At 47.3% G+C, this 16493-nt stretch overlaps 2 protein-coding genes and 2 long non-coding RNA genes across 8 annotated transcripts in view; 2 read left to right on the top strand and 2 right to left on the bottom strand.

The window, feature by feature from the left end:
* The window catches only part of ABCA3 (ATP binding cassette subfamily A member 3), a 45803-nt gene extending 45043 nt beyond the window's left edge, over positions 1–760 (bottom strand). For all 3 annotated transcript variants that reach the window (XM_086691536.1, XM_086691538.1, XM_086691537.1), the window contains exon 1: positions 563–760. The gene's annotated coding sequence lies outside the window, so the exon portion shown is untranslated. The remainder of the gene's footprint in view (positions 1–562) is intronic.
* Positions 761–901: 141 nt separating this feature from the next.
* Positions 902–7022, top strand: LOC147573207 (uncharacterized). Of its 3 annotated transcripts, none has more exons than XR_015245293.1 (3): positions 902–1181; positions 1385–1591; positions 5017–7022. It is a non-coding gene; the product is annotated as an uncharacterized LOC147573207 (long non-coding RNA). The 3 variants fall into 3 exon arrangements; XR_015245294.1 differs by having other exon boundaries at positions 5014–7022; XR_015245295.1 differs by lacking the exon at positions 5017–7022 and adding an exon at positions 3184–4548.
* A 7203-nt stretch (positions 7023–14225) lies between these two features.
* Positions 14226–16493, bottom strand: part of LOC147573205 (uncharacterized) — a 42759-nt gene continuing 40491 nt past the window's right edge. Inside the window, exon 3 of the long non-coding RNA XR_015245290.1 lies at positions 14226–16072. This is a non-coding gene — a long non-coding RNA (uncharacterized LOC147573205). The remainder of the gene's footprint in view (positions 16073–16493) is intronic.
* LOC112853195 (ATP-binding cassette sub-family A member 17-like) overlaps positions 14594–16493 on the top strand; it is a 73200-nt gene continuing 71300 nt past the window's right edge. The window contains exons 1-2 of the mRNA XM_086691535.1: positions 14594–14781; positions 15173–15431. Of these exons, the coding sequence (XP_086547661.1) occupies positions 14665–14781; positions 15173–15431 (376 nt within the window). The 5' untranslated portion in view covers positions 14594–14664. The remainder of the gene's footprint in view (positions 14782–15172; positions 15432–16493) is intronic.

The raw sequence follows: 16493 nt of genomic DNA, 5'->3' as shown, positions 1-16493 counted from the left end.
GTCCCTGCCTTTCTGTCCACCACACAATTCCCAGCATGAACAGTGGACCCCTGGCCCCCCATTCTGGCTCCCGGGAATGAGGCGGACTCCAGGGTGGGGAAGGACTCCCACTCACACTGGGAATCTCTCTGAACGAGGGATGAGCCAGCAGCATCCCGGCGGCCCTGCCGGGGCTCCCGGCCTGAGGGCTGCAAGGCTCTGGCGGGCGGATGCCCGGGTGCCTCAGGACCAAGGCCAGCGGGTGCCGCCTGTGCCCTCTCCCGGGCTCGGCACAAAGGGTGCGGCGGCGCGTCCAGCTCGGGGGCCGGCGGGAGGGAGACGCTCTCGAGGAGGGGGACACGCCCAGAGGCTCGGCCCGAGGGGAAGCCAGAGTCTCGGTGGCCAGGCGCTGCCTCCACGGGAGGTGCACCTGCCGCGCCGGGGCGGGGTGCCGGGAGGGGGACGGCCGCAGAGTGATGGGCGGGGGGAGGGGGGCGGCCACGGCAGGAAGGCGGCCGGGCGGGGGGCTGCCGCGAGCCTCCGGAGCAAGCGAGCGCGCGTGGCGGGTCCCGGCGGCACTCACCGACCCTCGGCGCCAGGGCGGCGGCGGCCGGCGCGCTGCCCTCTCGCGGGGTCCCCGGCCTCGGGCCCGGCTGCGCTCGGCCTCGCGGCGGCGGCGGCGACGACCGCCGGTGGTGACAGCGGCTGGGCCGCCCGGCTGGGAGGGGGCACCTGCAACCCGCGGCGGGGCTGACCGGGCGGCTCGAGCTCCTGCAGGGGGCGCGCCGGCCGGCTCGCGCGTGCGCAGTACGCCAACCCTGCGGGTGCCCGGCCCGCCCGGACGCCCCGCCCCGCCCGCGCCTGCGCAGACCCCGCGCACCCGCGCGCGACCGGCAGGGGGCGCCGGGCTCCCGGCGGGGGAGAGGGCAGAGCTGGGCGGGGCGTCGTGGCGTGCACCTGCGCTTCCAGCGGCTGCAGCAGTCGCTCCCCGAAACTCGACCTTCCCCGGCCGTTCAGCCATTTCCCCCAGCACTGTTCTTCTTTGGGCGCGGGCCCCGGTGTTGCGGAGGGAGGGCGAGTGGCCGCCTCGGGCCTGGCTCGGGCTGCCGGCTGGGCGGGGAGGCCCTGGGAGCTCTGGACAGAGGGCGAGGAACCTTCTAGAAAACGGCCGCAGGGCGGGTTGGAAGGCCCAGCATCCTGCGGTGTGTCCAGGGTCGTGGGCTGGAGAGGAGAAGGGCGGGGAGGGCTGCGGGTGGTGATTCAGGGTCGGGGTCACCTCAGCAGGAAGGTCGTGGGTTAGGGTGGTTAAAATCAGAAACAAACCGAGACCAACCTTGCAGGGTCCCTGAGCAGACAGAGCCAGTGTAGTCCTGGGAGCAGAGCTTATTGTGGCCTCTTTTGGCAGGGCGAACTTGACTTGGATCATTTCTTGCTGTGCCTCTGGAAATGATGAGCAAAACGTGAACTATGTGCCGAGGTTGACAGACGGCCCCCGAAAAGTGCAATGTTGTAACGAAGCGCTGTGAGGAACAGTCTCCGCTGTCCCGCTGTGCGAGCTGCTCTATTACAATATATCCCCCGAGCTTCCTTCCTGGTCTGCAAATTCATTTTGGTGCGTGCACAATAAAGTTTGGCTGATTACGACTTCGGCGATTCATTGGTTTTACTTTGGCTGTTTTGAGCCTTTGGCAGGGTCCGGGTCACCTCCGACGGGAGGGTCCCTCAGACAGGAGGGATACGGGTCAGCCTGGGGGCATCTGGAGCTGAGAGGGTCCTGAGGTTGCGTTGGGGTCGACCATGGATGGGAGTGTCCCAAGGCAGGGGCAGAGTCACCTGGTGCAGACAGGTCCTGAGGCTGCCCAGGGATCCCCTGGGGGGCGGTGAGGTCGCGTGGCGGGGGCGGGGCGGGACTGGGCGAGGGGCTAGGGCCTGAGTCTCGTGCGCGGGGCAGGGAGGCGCGGGGCCAACAGTCGCTGCGGGCCGGCCCGCTCGGGTCTCCAGTGCCCGGACTGAGCGCTGCCAGGGGCCTACGACTCCGGATCCTCGGCGTCAGAGGCGCACCTGCAGCTCAGCTGCCCGGCGGCGGGGCTTCCCCGCAGCGGTCCGGGGGGCGCACCTGGGGCGCCGCCTGTTGCCAGCCCGGCTCCGGCCGCTCCCAGCGCATCTCCGCGACCGGGACGCGGCCGATAGAACCGTAAAGTAATGACCCCAGTCTGGAGGCTTCTGCCCCAGCCACCCAAAGACTCCCGAGGATTAGTGATTGCGGGGCCCCTTGTCTTTTACCATCTGAAGTGGTGCTGTTTACTTACTCATTTGTTGGCTTTCCTTCCCTCTGTCTCCCTCACTACAACGTGGGCTCCAAGAGACAAGGGACTTTGTCTACTTCATAGCTACATCTCAGGGTCCCAGAATGCCTGGCACAGAGGCGGCACTTGGTAAATAGTTGCTGAATGAAAGAGTGAGAAGACCTGGCTTCACATCTGGCCCTGGCCCTTTAACTAAGTGCGGGCACGTCATTTGACCTTTCAGAACCTCCATCTCCTATCCCTAAAATCAAAGTGATGATACTAGTCATACCGAACTCAAAAGTATTTTGTTTTAGGGTCAGATGAGAAAACGCATAAATGCTTATCACAATGCCTGACGCACACGTGCAAAAGAAATGATAGTGCCACGTGGGTATAGCTAGAGACTCACACAGGCTGGTCTCTATAATGAGCATACAAAACCCCCATAACAAAAACAAGAAAAACCACATCAACCAACCAAACCAAAAAACCACCCCCAAACAAAAACAAAAGAACTGAATGCAATTATAAGAGAGGTGTGTGTGTGTGGGGGGGGGATTATTAATGTGTCGCAAGCATCTTAAAGACCCTCTCTCCCCATCACCCCCTCCCTCCCAACCCAAGTGTCTGCCAGGCGACTCCATAAGCCTGGCTGACTAGCCTCTTCCTCGTTCAATCTTTCTTTCAAGAACCAATCCTTGCCATTTCTAAGTTATATCGGTTACACCTTGCAATTTTTTTTCCATCCCTTTCTAAACCTGAAAGCGTTCTGCATAACCAAATCCAGGATCAGAGCCCGCTGACTCAGACTTCCCTCAGACAGAAGGGAAGGTGGAGGTACAGGAAGAGGGAGCATGCAGACCAAGACGGACACATGCGGAGTACTAACTTATACTTTTGTTCTTAATCCTGTTAGGGTGCTCGCATGGTAACTATTATCAGCCATTGTAATCATGAACTGAGAGCGTATGAAGGTCAATGGCAAAGGAAGATGTTCTGTGGGAAGATTCCAGGCTCTGGGCACTTGGTCGCGAACAACTGTGCGCAGAGGGCTGGACCCTTCTGGTATTTGTCAACAATCACATCTCTGCTGGAGGCCCACTAAGCCTAGGTGCTCCATCCGGTGTCCTATTCCAAGCGGAGGTCCAGATAAGGGTCGGAATTTGTTCACAGTTACACAGTAGAGGTGAGACCAGGAGCCAGGCAGTCAGGTTCCGGGACTCTTTAACAGTCTCTGGTATGTAAATTACATTCAAATAGCGTGAAAGCATGCCAAGAAATTGCAGGGAATTCTCCTTGGGAGTCCTGTGGCTCAGACATTTGTCAAGATTCATGGCAAAAGTTAAAGCCCATGGTGACACTCATAAGCAAAGCTATGGCTTTACAAAAGGCACTAAACCTTGTCATTGCAAAAGTCGGCTGGCACGTATATATACTTACACACTAATGCATCTTAAAAATGAAACCAATACGTCAGCAGCTATTTCTTTTGCAGAGGTACAAACACTATCTCCCTGCCTAACTGTAACTATATATGCTTATATATGTACTTTCTTGTACAGCAGTGCCTAAGTTGGTAGTATTCAATGCAGAATTTTTAGAATAGGATTTCTCTGATTGTTTCCATAGGATTCACTCTAGACCAAGGGTTATACACATACTCCTTCATTCTGTGATGGAGAGGAATTAATATTGTAGTGGCTAAACTATGGTTATGGACTGTGGCCACGCAGCCTTAAATCCCAGCTCTTAATGCCTGACGTAACCTCCCTGTAGCTTGGTTCCCTTGTGTAAAGTGGGGATCACACAGTACTCACTTCCTAGGATTGTCGTGAGCATTCACAGCACGAAAACACACAGAATACTTCGAAAAGTGTTTGGCACTTAGCGAGGGTCCAGTTCCTAGTTTGGGGGAACTTTTGAGTAAAGCCTTCTATTAATAATTTGTATATAGGTTCTTGGGTAAAAAAAAAAAAACAAACGTTTTTTGTGTGTTTGAAAATAAACATTAATTTTACTTAGGTAAAACCTTAGAAATAGGATTGTTGAATTGTATGGAAGTGTGTGTTTAGCTTTAAAAGAAACCACAAGAAACTGCCAAAATATTTTCCCATGTGACTGCGCCATTTTGCATCACCCCTGGCGGTATATAAGAAGTCCAGTCGCTCTGTAACTTTGCCACCTCTTAAAATTTTTTTTTAGCCATTCTAGTAGCTATGTAGTAGTATTTTATTGTGGTTTGAATTTGCTTTTCCTAATGACTGATAATGCTGAGCATCTTTTCATGGGCTGATTTGCCATATATATATATATGTGTGTGTGTGTGTGTGTGTGTGTGTGTGTGTGTGTGTGTGTGTGTGTGTGTATATATATATATCCTTTTTGAACATGTTTAAAAATTGGGTTAATTTTCTTACTGTTGAGTTTTGAGAGTTTTATATACTCTGCATGCAGCTCCTTTGTCAGATCAGCAATTTACAAATATTTTCTCCCAATCTGTGCCTTGTTTCTTCATTCTGTTAATATTTTGTAGAGAAAAAGGTTTCAATTTTGATGAAGTCCAATTTTTCAAATTTTCTTTTATGCTTTTGGTGTCATATCTCAGGAATCTTTGTTTAATCTGAGGTCATGGGAGACATTCTTGTGTGTGTGTGTGTGTGTGTGTGTGTGTGTGTGTGTGTGTGTGTGTTAGAAGTTTTAGGGTTTTAGGCTTTGCAATTAGGTCAATGCCCTATTTTTTTTTAAGTAGGCTCCAAGCCCAGCCTGGAGACTAATGCAGGGCTTTGAACTCACGACCCTGAGATCAAGGCTGGAGCTGAAATCAAGAGTCAGATGCTTAACCGACTGAGCTCCCCAGGTACCCCCCAATGCTCTATTTTGAATTCATTTTGTATAATGGATTGAAGTACCGACCAAAGTGGAGGTTTACTCCCGCCCCCCATACGTGGATTCCAGCTGTTCCACCACCATCCGTGAAAAAGACACTTCCTTTTCCACTGATCTGCCCTTTTGTGGAAAATTGACCACATGTGTGAAGATCTATTTTTGGACTCTTCTGTTCCATTGATCTGTGTATCTTTATTCTTTCAGTCCAGGATTTTGTGTGTTTTTTCTGTAAAGCACCTAGTATTACATTTTTTAGGCTCTGCATGCCAAGAGGCAACATTCAGGACATCATACAGATACTTGTTATATAAGACACAAGTTTCCACAAAAATTTTATTAGTGACATTTGTATAATTGAAAATGTATATTTTTTGCAATATGTATCTACTAATGAGAAAAATGAAGTTCTTCGGATAACATATTGCTTTGCTGGGGTTCAAAGGCAGCATCCCCTACCATCAAAATTTATTGTAAACCTTCGTCTGTTAAAACTGACTTGTAATAAGATTTTGTGTGTTTCACCATGAATATGATTTCAATGGAGTGTATTCATGGCTTGAATGGCATTTATAGAATTCAGTTAGATTCCTTTCTTGATATTTGCCTTTTAGCATGTCATTACATTATAGATTGCCACCAATTGAAGGTGAGGTAGAAACTCCTCAAACGCAGTTAAATGGATTTTGAAATACGAAAATTTCCTTTGTACTTACACATCGCGTAAAAATGTGGAAAAAAATGCTGCTGGAATTGTAGTCTGAGCTTGGAAGATATATCTGCTGTGAATTTGTGTGGGAATGAAGATTTCATTTCTTGTTTTATCTTTTGATAGCATGCGAAGTGCTTACAGTGGTTTGCGATTACTTGTGATTCAAACAATGTTGGCTGTCATCTAAATGACTGTACTGCAGTGTAAGCTTCACACACGAGCGCTGTAAAAGCTAACTTCAAAGCTATTCATTGTTCAGTAACAGTGGTTGAGGGTAGATCTTCCAACCATTAAAAGGGGTCAAAACCAATCTTAACTTTGTAGGCTGGGTTGTAGTGGGTTGGATTTGGCCCATGGGCCATAGTTGGCTTGCCTGTGCTTCAGCTGATATTGTCATGATTAGTGCAGCTTTAATGAGGTAGTATGTGTCCAATTTTGTACCTCTTTCAAAATGATTTTGACTATTTTATTCCCTTTGCCATTTCATATGATTTTTTTTTCATTTCATATGAATTTTAAAGTCAGCTTGTTGGTGCCTAGAAACTATAGTGGAGAGATTTTGATTCAGATGGCACTAAATCTAAAATTCAGTGTGAGTAGAAGTGATGTCTTAACAATACAGACTTCTCTAGTCCATGAATATGGTATGCCTTTCCATTTATTTCTTAAAACAACAACAACAAAACCTTTCATTAGTGTTCTTTCATCTAGATTCTGCACATATTTTGCTTGATTTATTCCTAAGTATTTCATTTCATCAGTATTGTCATTATCACAAATAGTACCTTGAAAAAACTTTGGGTTTCCATGTGTTCTTTACTAGTATATAGAAATACGATCAATTTTTGTATGCTGACCTTGTCCCCTAGGACCTTGCTAAACATACTTATTAGTTGTAAAAAATTTTTGTAGACTTCTTGGGAATATCATGACATCCGAGAGTAAAGACTTTTCTTTTTGCCTTATTATTATGTTTTTAGTTATATGTCACCCTTATAATATTTTTGTCTGGATTTGGTATCAAGGTAATGCTGACATCATAAAATGAGTTGGGAAGTAGTCTCACTTTTTCCAAGTCCTGGAAGAGATTGTATAGAATTAATACTGTTTCTTCCTTAAATGTTTGTTAGAATTTGCCAATAAAACCAACTGATTCTGGATTTTCTTTCTGAGAATGTTTGTAACTAGGAATATAATTTCTTTAGTAGAAATAGAACTATTCAGGTTACCTATTTCTTCTCGAATGAGTTTTGGTAGGTTATGTCTTTCAAAGAACTGATTTCACCTACGTTGTTAAACAAACAGGCATCAATGCTGTCATTGATATTTCTTCAGTTAATTTGAAATGTTTTATCACATACTAAATTCCCATGTATACTTTGGTGGATATATATAGATTCTTCTTTTTTTTTATTGAGCTGTTACTATCCTAGTCTGGTATTTTTTAATTAATGAAGTTATATAACAATAAATTGAATTTTTGGATAGTTCCTGGTCATTATCTGTCCCTTTCAGAATTTTCTTGCCTAACTTCACACCTTTGTGATTCATATGGACTTCTGAATCAGTTTTTTAAAAATCTTGTCGAAATCTTTATTGGGACTATGTAAACTTTGTAGAACTATTTAGGAGAATTATATCTTCATATGGACTCTTCCTATGCAAAGACAAGATCTATCTCTCCATTTACTTGACCCTTTTCTTATGTCTCTTGATAAGAGTTCTACATTTTTCTCTGTAAAGGTATTCTTCATATAGGTCATATGGGCATATTTCTCATTACATTTCTTCCTACATGTTTTCTTCTGGTGTTGCTATTGAAAAAATGCTCTTTTCCTCAAATATATTTTTCTACCCGGTTTGTTTATAAGAAAGGTATTGCTTTTCTTTTAATACTAATTTTGTAACTGGCCACTTCAACCTTCTTTTCACTGTTTCCTACGGTTTTTCAGTCATTCTTTTGGGTTCCCTGTGTACACAATTTTTAAAAAATTTTTCAAATGTTTTATTTATTTTTTGAGAGCGAGAGACAGAGTGTGAGTGGAGGAGGGGCAGAGAGAGAGGGAGACACAGAATCCGAAGCAGGCTCCGGGCTCTGAGCTGTCAGCACGGAGCCTGATGCGGGGCTCAAACCCACGAACTGTGAGATCATGACCTGAGCCGAAGTTGGATGCTCAACCGACGAGCCACCCAGGTGCCGCCCTGTGTATACAATTTTATGATGTGCAAATAATCATAGATTAGTCTCCTCTTTAGCTATGTTTATGCCTCTTGATTCATTCTATCATGTGACCATAGTGGCACAGGACCACCAAGAGGTCATACAGCATGCTCTGCCTGCTGAAAAACTGCCAAAAGGTGACACCCACCAATTAGATAAAGGTACCTCCAGTTAGTTAAAGGCATCCCAACTATGCAGAACAATTAGATAAAGGAAGCCCTCTGAGTGGACCAATTAGTAAAGGTCCCTCTCTCTGCCAGTTGCCTCAGCCTTGTGTGAGGTTCACAGGGTGACTGGAGCAGACTGGGCCTCAGCCCTGTTCTTGTCCCCTTGGCTAGGTGCCCGTATAAGGGGAACAGCTCTCAGGACTGGACCTAATGGCTCTCTGTTAGCATTTCCAGAACGGTTAGAAAATAATGTTGCAGCTGGCACCGTAGTCTTGGTTTTGCTTAACCGCAATTTCTTCTAGTAGTCACCAAAAAGTATCTTTGCCTTTGATTTGAGAGATATATAGTATTAGTATGGCACAGACAAGTCTTTTTCTAAGGTTAAGGAAAAAAGATCCGGGAATACACGGATTTTATCAAATGCCTTGTTGGAATTTATTGACACAATATTATGAGTTTAAACCTTTGACCAATAAATACGGTGAATTACACCAACAGATCTCATGATAGTGAATCAATCTAATATTTCTGCAGTGAACTTCCCATTTGCTCATGAGGTATTATTCCTTCCACGCACTTCTGGATTCTATAAGTTATCGAGGGCTTGTAGGTCTTCTTTTCTTCAGTGAGAATGAGTTGTAGGTTCTTTTGCTTGGCTGGTTGATTGGCTGGTTTTAAATGCCATCCTTCTCGGAGTTTGGTATCACTGTGATGCTAGCCTGGCTATTAAATATGGGAAGTTTTCTGTCTTTACGCTCATGGATCAGTTCAAACAGCATCAGAACAATCTGTTCCTTGCCGTTTAAAACAACCCACCCATCTGAGTTATTTGCACTTGTACTGCTTTGCAGGCTCTTTGATGACTGTCTCAGTTTCTTCACAGTTTATCTGCAGATATATTTAGGTTTTAAAAAAATCTCTTCCTGTATTGGATTGACTTGGTGATTTCTATTTTCCTAGGTAATCAACCCACCCCAGGCAGGTGGACAAGTGATTAGCAGAGAGTTGCACGTTCTACCAACTGAACCAGCCAGACGCCCCTTTCCTTTTTTATTCTTGATTAATGCATCCTGTGTTGACTCAGTGTGTTAGTGGATTATTTAGTTTGGGGGTTTTATTTGCTTACACATGGGCACTTCTTTACTCTTTTCTAATCCAAAATTTCTGCTATAAAACAGTATCTGTTTCCAAGAAATTTAAATTTTTTTAACTTTTACTTTTTATTGCTTTTAATATTTATTCACTTTTGAGACAGAGACAGAGCACGAGTGGGGAAGGGACAGAGGGAGGGAGACACAGAACCCGAAGCAGGCTCCAAGCTGTCAGCACAAAGCCCAATGTGCGGCTCAAACCCACAAACTGTGAGATCATGACCTGAGCTGAAGTTAGATGCTTAACCGACTGAGCCACCCAGGAGCCCCTCTTGAGAAATTGAGAGTTCCGGAAACACATTACAGAAACAATTCTTTCAAAGAAAAAGGCTGTTGCAGACTACAGGTGGTCTCGTGATCTCTACCAATGATCCTTTTCTGGCCAGATTCTCAGCTGTGGCATTTAAAAAATATCTTTAAATGTATCGGCATATGAAGCGAGCATATGATTCCACCTAGCTTTCCTGTATTGGACTCATTTGGCGTCTTCGGTTTTCCTAGGTGTCCTTCCTCCCTGTCATCAACAGCCCAGCCATTAAGCTAAAGCATTACACGTGCCCTTGACACCCCTAACAATGGGTGACAAAGATGCCAATGACCTATAAGATGCTCATCCAGCTGTGTAACTGCACAGAGTTTGTACCATGAGCCAGGTTAACCAGTCGTGGACTGTGTGATTAAAAAAAAAAAAATCACACATATTCCTAATGGATTTCTGTGGGCTTTAAGTTTTCTTTTTCTTTATGTTTATTTATTTATTTATTTATTCTTGAGAGAGGGAGAGAACACAAGCAGGGGAAGGACAGAGAGAGAGGGGAGTCAAGAGAATCCCAAGCAGGCTCCGTGCTGTCAGTGCACAGCCCAATGTGGGGCTCGAACCCACAAACTGTGAGATCGTGACCTGAGCTGAAATAAAGTTGGAGGCTTAACCAACTGAGCCACCCAGGCACACTTGAAATGTCTGATTTAATCATGAAGGGGGGTTTAGGATCATGAATTTTCCTGTTGATAGTTCTGTCAAAACAGTTCTTTAAAGATCGATTTTATTTTTAGAGCAGCTTTAGGCTCCCGGCAGAACTGAGAAGGTAGAGATTGTGCACGCTCCCCGTCCCCTTAAACACAGCCCGCGCCGATGGACACACTATTCTCTACTTCAGCTCAGGCTGCAGAATACCTATTTTGCAGAACAAATACCACAGATTGGGTGGTCTAAACAACATAACTTATTTTCTCGCATTTATCCCGCAGATCCCAGAAGACAGCCAGTACTCTGAGCTCTTAATTTTTTTCTACGATCGCGTATCACTTCATTGTTCAGATGTGTAATCGTTTGTATTATAAACTAATCCCCTATGGTGGGTACCAGGCTGTTTTTTCACTCCTTCGCTATTATAAACAATGCTGCAGTGAATAACCTTGTACGGCGTCAGCTCATACGTGCACAGGTGCACCTGCAGAATAGATGCCTAGACGTGGGGTTGTTGGCTCAAAGGGCTAGTAGTAACGCTCTCATAGATGTTGTGAATAGTTGCTCTGTTGCTTATTTTAACCCTTTTTTTTCTTTTTCTATCCCGGTAATTTGTTTTCCTAAATACAGCATAAATGGATTGTCTTGCTTTTCTGGGACCTGTTTGCATACCGTCCTCGCAACTGAGCTTGGGGTGGATGGTTCAGAGTTTGTGTCGTGTTGTGCCTGTGGAAATGGCCAGGGCTTGGACCCCTTTGACTCGCCTGCCTCCTTTTCTCTGCAAAAGTGCTCGTTTCCAGAGTGCCCTCCAGTGACCATCCCATGCAGAAATCTGTGTCTCAGTGTGGCCGCTGTGGCTTTAAAACGTGTTTCCTGGGGCGCCTGGGTGGCGCAGTCGGTTAAGCGGCCGACTTCAGCCAGGTCACGATCTCGCGGTCCGTGAGTTCGAGCCCCGCGTCAGGCTCTGGGCCGATGGCTCAGAGCCTGGAGCCTGTTTCCGATTCTGTGTCTCCCTCTCTCTCTGCCCCTCCCCCGTTCATGCTCTGTCTCTCTCTGTCCCAAAAATAAATAAATAAACGTTGAAAAAAAAATTTAAAACAAAAACAAAAACAACAAAAAAAACGTGTTTCCTGAAGACCAGATAGGTTGAGCACTTTTTCTTACGTCCGTCAGGCATTTGGGCATTTTCTTTTGGAAATTGCTCAAGTCTCTCAAGCCTATTTTTCTGTTGGGAAGTCTGTCTTTTTCTTAGTGACTTGAAGATACCTTTGCTCATTCTGGCTTCACTTACTCTCCTACTGGCTCTTTTCTGGAACTGAAATCCTTAATTTGGATGCAGTTCACCTTGCCCAAGTTTTATGTTTAGGGGTTTAGAGTCGTCTTTAACAAATCTCTGCCTGCTACAAGGTCATGAATATGTTTTCCTATTTTTTCCCCTAAAAGCTTCATTGCTTCACCCTTCACAGTTAGATCTGTATTTCATCTGAAGTTGGTACTTTGTGTGTGGTGGGAGACAGGAGTCAGGATACATGGTCTCCTGTATCGATAGCTGGTCGGCCCTGAGCCATCCGTCAGGAAGACCGTGCGTCCTTGTCCTGCAGCGTCAGCTTTGTGGAAGATCAAGTGACCAGGTATCTGTGGCCTCTTTCTGGAATTTTGTTCTGTTTCATCAATTGGGTTACCCTTAAGTGTACCGCTTTTGATTCTCATTTCCACCTTGTACTGTAACCTTTTCCTTCGTACACATTATTTCCCTTACTAGGGCTTATTTTAAGCTACTGATTTCCAACAAGATGAGTTCTATTACTGACTGATCTTTTAACTTATTTTTTTTATTAAGTAATCTGTACATCCAACATGGGGTTTGAACTCAAGACCCTGAGACCAAGAGTCACGTGCTCCACGGACTGAGCCAGCTGGGTGCCCCCATTACTGACTCATCTTTTGATGGTGGCATCGCGCCCAGATACAGTGCCTTCCGTGCATAGTTGCTACTTGTCGTAAATCAATAGCACCGAAGTAAACTTTCTTTTAAAAGGAACAGTCTAGGGGTGCCTGGGTTGCTCAGTCAGTTAAGCGTCCGACTCTTGATCTCAGCTCAGTTCGTGATCTCATGGTTTTGTGAGTTCAAGGCCCACGTCGGGCTCGGTGCGGACAGCACGGAGCCTGTCTGGGATTCTCTCTCTCTGCCCCTCCCCGACTTGCACTGTGCCCCGCCAAAATAAACATTAAAACAACTTTTTAAATAAAAAAATAAAAGGAACAGTCTACCTGTATTATCACAAATTTGAAAAGGTGCTCAGTCTGAAAACCTCCATCTACTCTAATTATTTTCCTGTCCCATTCCACTGAACAGCAGCTGCGGTTGGAGAAAACCGTGCATTCTCATGGTCTCTGGGTGTTTTTTCTTTGAATCTGTGCTGGGCCAGTAATGAGCCAAAAACACCTCCTCGTCTACATGGCGTGGCTGTTCAGGCTGGCAAATTCCGACACCAGCTCTGAAGCCCTAAAAGTTGGGTGTTTTGGTACGTGGCTGTTCCCCATTCTTCCTTCTCCCCCCATATTAAAGTTTACACCCATGCCCCTCGCCAGGTGAGTCAGCAGTGCCCCCCCATCAGAGCAGACGGTTTCCTTCCCTCTTGTATTGATCTTGGGCTCAGCTGTGTGATGCACTCTGGCCGGTGGGGTGGTTCACAAGGGAGTGTGACAAGATGCTTTAAATGCGTTTGCGCGGCTTGGCTTGGCTTCTTGCCATTAGAGCAACATGCTCCAGCTGGGAGCAGACCGTGGCGCAGAGCTGTTTTCATCCAGTCCGGCTGCACTCACAAAACACCACACACCGGGTGCCCGAGACAACAGAAATGTATTTGTCCACAGTTCGAGAAGTCAGATGTCCAAGATCCAGGCGGTGGCAAGGTGGCTCCCTCCTGCCACTTCCTTCCCTCTCCTGGGCTGTCCACCCCTCGTGCGTTCTCTGTGCCCGCGCACCCCCCCGCTGCCTCTGTGTGTCCACATCTCCTCTGTGAGGACACAGGCCACCCCGACAGCTTCATTTTACCTTGGTCGCCTCGGTCAAGTCCCTGCCTCTAAAAACTGTCACCGTCTGAGATCCTGGGATTAGGACTTAGACACAGCAAATGGAGCGGGGGGGGGGGGGGACACATAACATAGGGCCATAACAAGACCTAGAGACGAGTCCAGCCAGTCCCAGGAGGCGGCAGAGCCGTGGGCAGGAAATTAATGCCGGTGGTTGGGGTTGCTGGCCAGACCAGATGGGCTGCAGCCACGGCTGACTACTCTAAACCTGTCTTGCACTCGTTTTTTGTTTTTTTTTTTTTTTTTTTCTACTATGGAGGTGAAATTCAATCACACCACCTGCCATTTTAAAGCTCACCTCCAGTGACGTTTAGCGAGCTCACAACGCGGTGTCTTCGTTTCTAATCGGCAACGTCAGAGACGCTTTCACCAGAGGAAAACACATCCGTTCTTTCACTAGCGGAAAAACATTTTTCTGGAAATGAAGATCGTGAGGTGGCAGCAGCTAAAAGCTAAAGCACGTGACATAGCGAGAAGCAGAGAGCAGAAGGGGAGGCTTGTGCTGCCACCGCAGAGCGTCCTTTCTCCACAAGCATCTCTGTCACAGCCATGTCCTCACATAAGCCGTGTGCCCTCTGACGCCTTTATTCTCGGGCCCGTGTTTACCGAGTGGTGAGCACGCGCTGGCCCTGCTCTGGAGTCTGGGGGCTCCGTAGTGAAACAACAAAAAACAGCCCCTCCCACCCCCCCACCCCCCCAAAAAAATCCTGCTTTCATGGAGCATGCATTCCAGAGGGAAATCAGATCAAACAAGAAGTAAATAAACAGCACGTTCAGTAGTTTAATGACGCATGAGGGAGGCATGCCACGGCAGGTGCGTGGGCTGTGAGCAGAAGCCACTTCTGTCCCTTCTGGATCACAGCCAGGCCCGCAGCGGGGCAGGGGAAAATGGGAGACGAGAGGAGACAGGGAGACCTTCACACAACCTTGTCCTCATGAAGCTGGGCTCCTGCTCGGACGGGAGGGGTTGGGGCAGGAGACCCGGCAGGTGCAGGCTGTAGACAGGAATGTGGAAATCATCAGTGTGTCCGTGCATTTCAACATCAAAGACCAAGTGAGATTGCCCACGGGGGAGTGTCAGCCGAGCCCCGCTGGGATGTTTAGAGGTGGGCAGAGGAGGGGGAGCCCGCAAAAAAGAAGAAACGATGCTCTGAAAGTCCGAGAGCAGACAGCTCAAGAACAGGAGGGCACGTGTGTGTGATGCCTGACAGTTGCCCCGTTTGCTTCCCAGCTGGTGCTGATCCCTCCCCTTCCGGTGGGAAAGTGACAATGGTCAGGAATTTAAAACTTCTTCTTTGGAAGAATTTCATCCTGAAGGTGGGTAAGGTGGTCCTTGGAGCCGTGGGCATGTCCAGGGTGGGGGGACTGAATGTTTATGTCATGCTGGCATCTAATAACTGATTAAAGAAAAAATCAACAACTGTACTTGAAACGGGGCCCGTTCCTACAAATAAGCCAGGTTCCCACTGGAATTCCGCAAACCGTCATCACTGAAGGTTGCATCATCATTACTGGTTTCTCGCCGCTGATGTCATGGAAAAGTCCAGAAAGAGAAGCCATTTAGTTCATTCTCTATTTTCTTCTTTTTTGTGGGTTGTGCAGGGAGGCTGGGGGTGGGGGAGAATGAAAGGGCTTCTTAAATGGAAGAAACGTCGCCGTGTGGTGACTTAACACTCGCGTTCTCATGCTGCTTTCCTTTCTGTTCTAGAAGCGGAAGACTCTGATAACAGTGCTTGAAATCCTAATGCCGCTACTCTTCTCCATGATCGTCATGTGCCTGCGTTTAAACAGTTTGCCCAAGAAAATACCTCCTGTCAACTACCTGGCCATCAATATCGGTTTACTGCCAGACTTCCTCTATTTTCCTACTCACACCAGATACCAACTAGTGTATGTCTCTTCCAAAAGTGAAACGTTGAAGGCTATCACTGAAGCGGTGGGGAAATCCTTTGACGTTGAGTTTGAAGGTGAGACATAAAGATGGGGTAAGGACAGGGAGGGAGGGCAATTTTATAGAGTTCGAGGCTGTTTCCTGAGGGTGCGTATAGTCGTGATTCCATATCTGGGGTCTCCAAATCCTAAAAAGTCTGTGGAGGTGACAGCTGGGGGAAAGCCGCCCACGAGGTCTCTGATTGCCGCAACCACATTCTGGCGACTTGGGAGATTCTGAATTAGTCGTCCGTCTCTCTTCTCATTTTAATCAATTCTAAGCCAGTCTCTGCATGCAGCCAAGAAGGTCTCTCAAAGGTCCGAAAGGTCTGGCCAGCCTTGTGCTTCTGCCCCTCTGGTGGCTTCCACTGCACTAGTAGTCCAGGGTCTGGCCCTACCCCTCCCTCCAGGCTCCTTTCAGGGGCACTGGGCAAGCTGCCAGCCGGGCTTTATTTAGATTTCTCAGCTGCGCCTTCGTCTCTCTCTGCGCCCCTTTGGCTACGGTCAGAGATCTCCGATTCACGGTTCATCACACCGCCACTATGGGCTTTCTGTGTCAAGTCTGCGGTTGACAAGCCTGCTGGGCTCCACCTCCCTGAGGGCAGAGGGCCCTGTCCGTTTTCTTCATCACTGGGCCTCCTTCATGCCTGGCATACACTCGCTGCTCAATACATATTTACTGAATGAATAAATGCGTTCGTTAATGGAGTTAGGTAGATACAGTTTTTCAAAACGTGGAATCCACAAAATGTGGAGTCATGTTCCAAAACTGCCATAATTGTAATATATGCTTTTGTAAAGGTGTTCTAATAATACATAAGGTACCGAGTGAAAAGCAAGGGCTCTCCTCTCCCAGCTCTGAGTGCCACTCAACGCAGACAGTTCTTTTAAAGGCCCTCAGTGGCAACACGCGTGGGGGCCGCTGTTTTGGGGCTTTGCGCTTGCCTGGCAACCTAAAATACCATTCTAATTCTACTAGTACGAGATTGGAAACAAAACACAACAGAGAAAGCTCCTCTTAGGAGGCTGGAGATGATACGGCGGTGCAGGTGAAGAACACGACTTGCGAAGTGGGATGACGGCGGCCTCGGGACTCGGGG

Source organism: Puma concolor, chromosome E3, assembly GCF_028749965.1.
Source record: "Puma concolor isolate L17-30 chromosome E3, mPumCon1.1.hap2, whole genome shotgun sequence".
Taxonomy (NCBI): Eukaryota; Metazoa; Chordata; class Mammalia; order Carnivora; family Felidae; genus Puma; species Puma concolor.
Note: the sequence above shows the minus strand (reverse complement) of the source record. Positions and strands in the feature narration are given on the sequence as shown.